Below are 2,246 nucleotides of genomic sequence, written 5' to 3'. Positions count from 1 at the left end.
CAACCAACAGTTAAATTTTGGAGAATTAATTCCAAAATTGGGGCGTTCGCTTTGAAACCGCCATAAAAAAATGTTCATTTGCTTCTTAAAAGCTAACGAGCAAATCATTTTTGATCAAATGACACGAATTTTTCAGTTTTTTTAAGATTATGCATGTCATATGTGTTCAAAAATCTTACCTTTTGGTGCACTGTAAGCAGGTGGGGCACTATAAGCGGGGGCGGCTGGAGCGTAAGCTAGAAAAATAAGAAAAATGTCAATTAATACTTTTAAATCAACCAACAGTTAAATTTTGGAGAATTAATTCCAAAATTGAGGCGTTCGCTTTGAAACCGCAATAAAAAATGTTCATTTGCTTCTTAAAGACTAACGAGCAATTCATTTTTGATCAAATGACACGAATTTTTCAGTTTTTTTAAGATGATGCATGTCATATGAGTTCAAAAATCTTACCTTTTGGTGCACTGTAAGCAGGTGGGGCACTATAAGCGGGGGCGGCTGGAGCGTAAGCTAGAAAAATAAGAAAAATGTCAATTAATACTTTTAAATCAACCAACAGTTAAATTTTGGAGAATTAATTCCAAAATTGGGGCGTTCGCTTTGAAACCGCCATAAAAAAATATTCATTTGCTTCTTAAAAGCTAACGAGCAATTCATTTTTGATCAAACACTGACAGTAGAAACCGGGGAACATAACCCGTTTTTACTCCATTTCAGAGCAATAATAGAATTATACTAAATCTAGTACAATTCAGTTGGTTTTTCACTGTATTAGTATAAAAGTCATTTTTGAAATTCAAAGTTAAAAATGACATTTATACTCATACAGTGAAAAAACCAACAAAATTGTACTAGATTTGGTATGATTCTATTATTGCTCTGAAATGGAGTAAAAACAGGTTATGTTGCCCGGTTTTTACTGTCAGTGAATGACACGAATTTTTCAGTGTTTTTAAGATGATGCATGTCATATGAGTTCAAAAATCTTACCTTTTGGTGCACTGTAAGCAGGTGGGGCACTATAAGCGGGTGCGGCGTAAGCTAAATTAAGCAATTTCGTCAATGAAAAGATATACTTTTTAGTAAGACATCACATTTTTATACGATTGAATATAACAAATCCAATTCAAAAACTATTTGGTAGTTGAATCGACGAAAACACTTAATGGTTAACTTGAAAGTCACTTTATAAAATTGTATTTGGTTCGAGGCAAACGCTTAAAGAATTTCTCTTTGTGACCAAATACAAAATTATTGTGTCAATTGAAATATTTACCTTTCGGAGCCTCATATTTTGGTGGTGCGGAATAGGCTATAAACGAAAACAAACACTTGTAACTAAAATTTTAAATAAGAATTTAAACTATTAACTATTTCACGTGAATTCAAAGGAAAAACCACACAAGATCAAAAATTTGTAAAAAAAAAATCAACTTTTCACTTTCGGAAGCACTCAATACATTTCGTATTAAAAACACTTTGAATAATCGAACACTTAAATTTACCTGGTGCAGCATAACTTGGTGGTGGTGGTGCGTATGCGGCGTCATATCCTGACTCGGCGCCAACCAAATCTCCGGCCTCTATCAACTGTAAACACATTCAAACACAAATCATTTTTAACACAAAAATTGCACAAAAAAAAAATCACAAAATTCACTATCAGAATAGATTCCACTCAGACGATTCTTTTCACTTGAACATAATGATAATACCTCATTTTCACTTGCGGTTGCTAACTCCAACTCTTGGGCGCTCAAAGCGTTGGCTGTTAGAATAATGCCAAAAATGGCAAACACAAATTTCAACATATTCATCGCGTTAAAACAAAAATCATAAATTGATTTAGCACCCAACGAACTTTGCGATTGAACTGAATGACAATGTGCTGTTGTACGTCTTTATATACGTTTTGATTTCATCGATTGTCAGCGAAATTGTTATTAAATTTATAATAATGCCAAAAAAGCTATGTCAACAAATATGCACGCATTGGCAAACCCGAAGACAGCTAACAAAAAAAGTACCGGTGCCAATCGTAATTTGACTTCGCTTAGTCAGGGTTCAATAACATCTGAATGCAATTACAATACACGCAATGTTTCAGTTTCTTGTTATTTGACGACAATTTGAAGCAATTAAAAAATGTTAGTAAATCGGCATGATTCTTTTCGTAAAAATATGTCATAACTTTTAACCGCGTTCCCATTGATAAAATGTTGAAACTGCGGTGTCTAAGGCAACAT

General features: G+C 33.5%; 1 protein-coding gene across 1 annotated transcript; it reads right to left on the bottom strand.

The window, feature by feature from the left end:
- Window positions 1-156: 156 nt before the first annotated feature.
- Window positions 157-1,877, bottom strand: LOC116351070 (extensin-like). The gene is made up of 6 exons (XM_031783119.1): window positions 1,716-1,877; window positions 1,506-1,590; window positions 1,277-1,312; window positions 991-1,041; window positions 454-510; window positions 157-236 (listed from the first exon to the last, which is right to left on the bottom strand). The coding sequence occupies exons 1-6, from the start codon at window positions 1,815-1,817 to the stop codon at window positions 157-159; spliced, it is 411 nt and encodes a 136-aa protein (XP_031638979.1). The 5' UTR covers window positions 1,818-1,877.
- Between the last annotated feature and the right edge of the window lie 369 nt (window positions 1,878-2,246).

Source organism: Contarinia nasturtii, unplaced genomic scaffold (genome assembly GCF_009176525.2).
Source record: "Contarinia nasturtii isolate CC-2019 unplaced genomic scaffold, AAFC_CNas_1.1 Cnas_scaffold_4632, whole genome shotgun sequence".
NCBI classification, from domain to species: Eukaryota; Metazoa; Arthropoda; class Insecta; order Diptera; family Cecidomyiidae; genus Contarinia; species Contarinia nasturtii.
This window is presented reverse-complemented; position numbering and strand designations above follow the sequence as displayed.

Bases quoted from the DNA above. Each gene is read 5' to 3' on its own strand.
- LOC116351070 (XM_031783119.1), bottom strand. From the start codon at position 1,817: ATGAATATGTTGAAATTTGTGTTTGCCATTTTTGGCATTATTCTAACA. The intron at 1,591-1,715 runs GTATTATCATTA...ATGTGTTTACAG, and splicing joins CAACCGCAAGTGAAAATGAG to TTGATAGAGGCCGGAGATTT. The intron at 1,313-1,505 runs GTAAATTTAAGT...TTTCGTTTATAG, and splicing joins ACCAAGTTATGCTGCACCAG to CCTATTCCGCACCACCAAAA.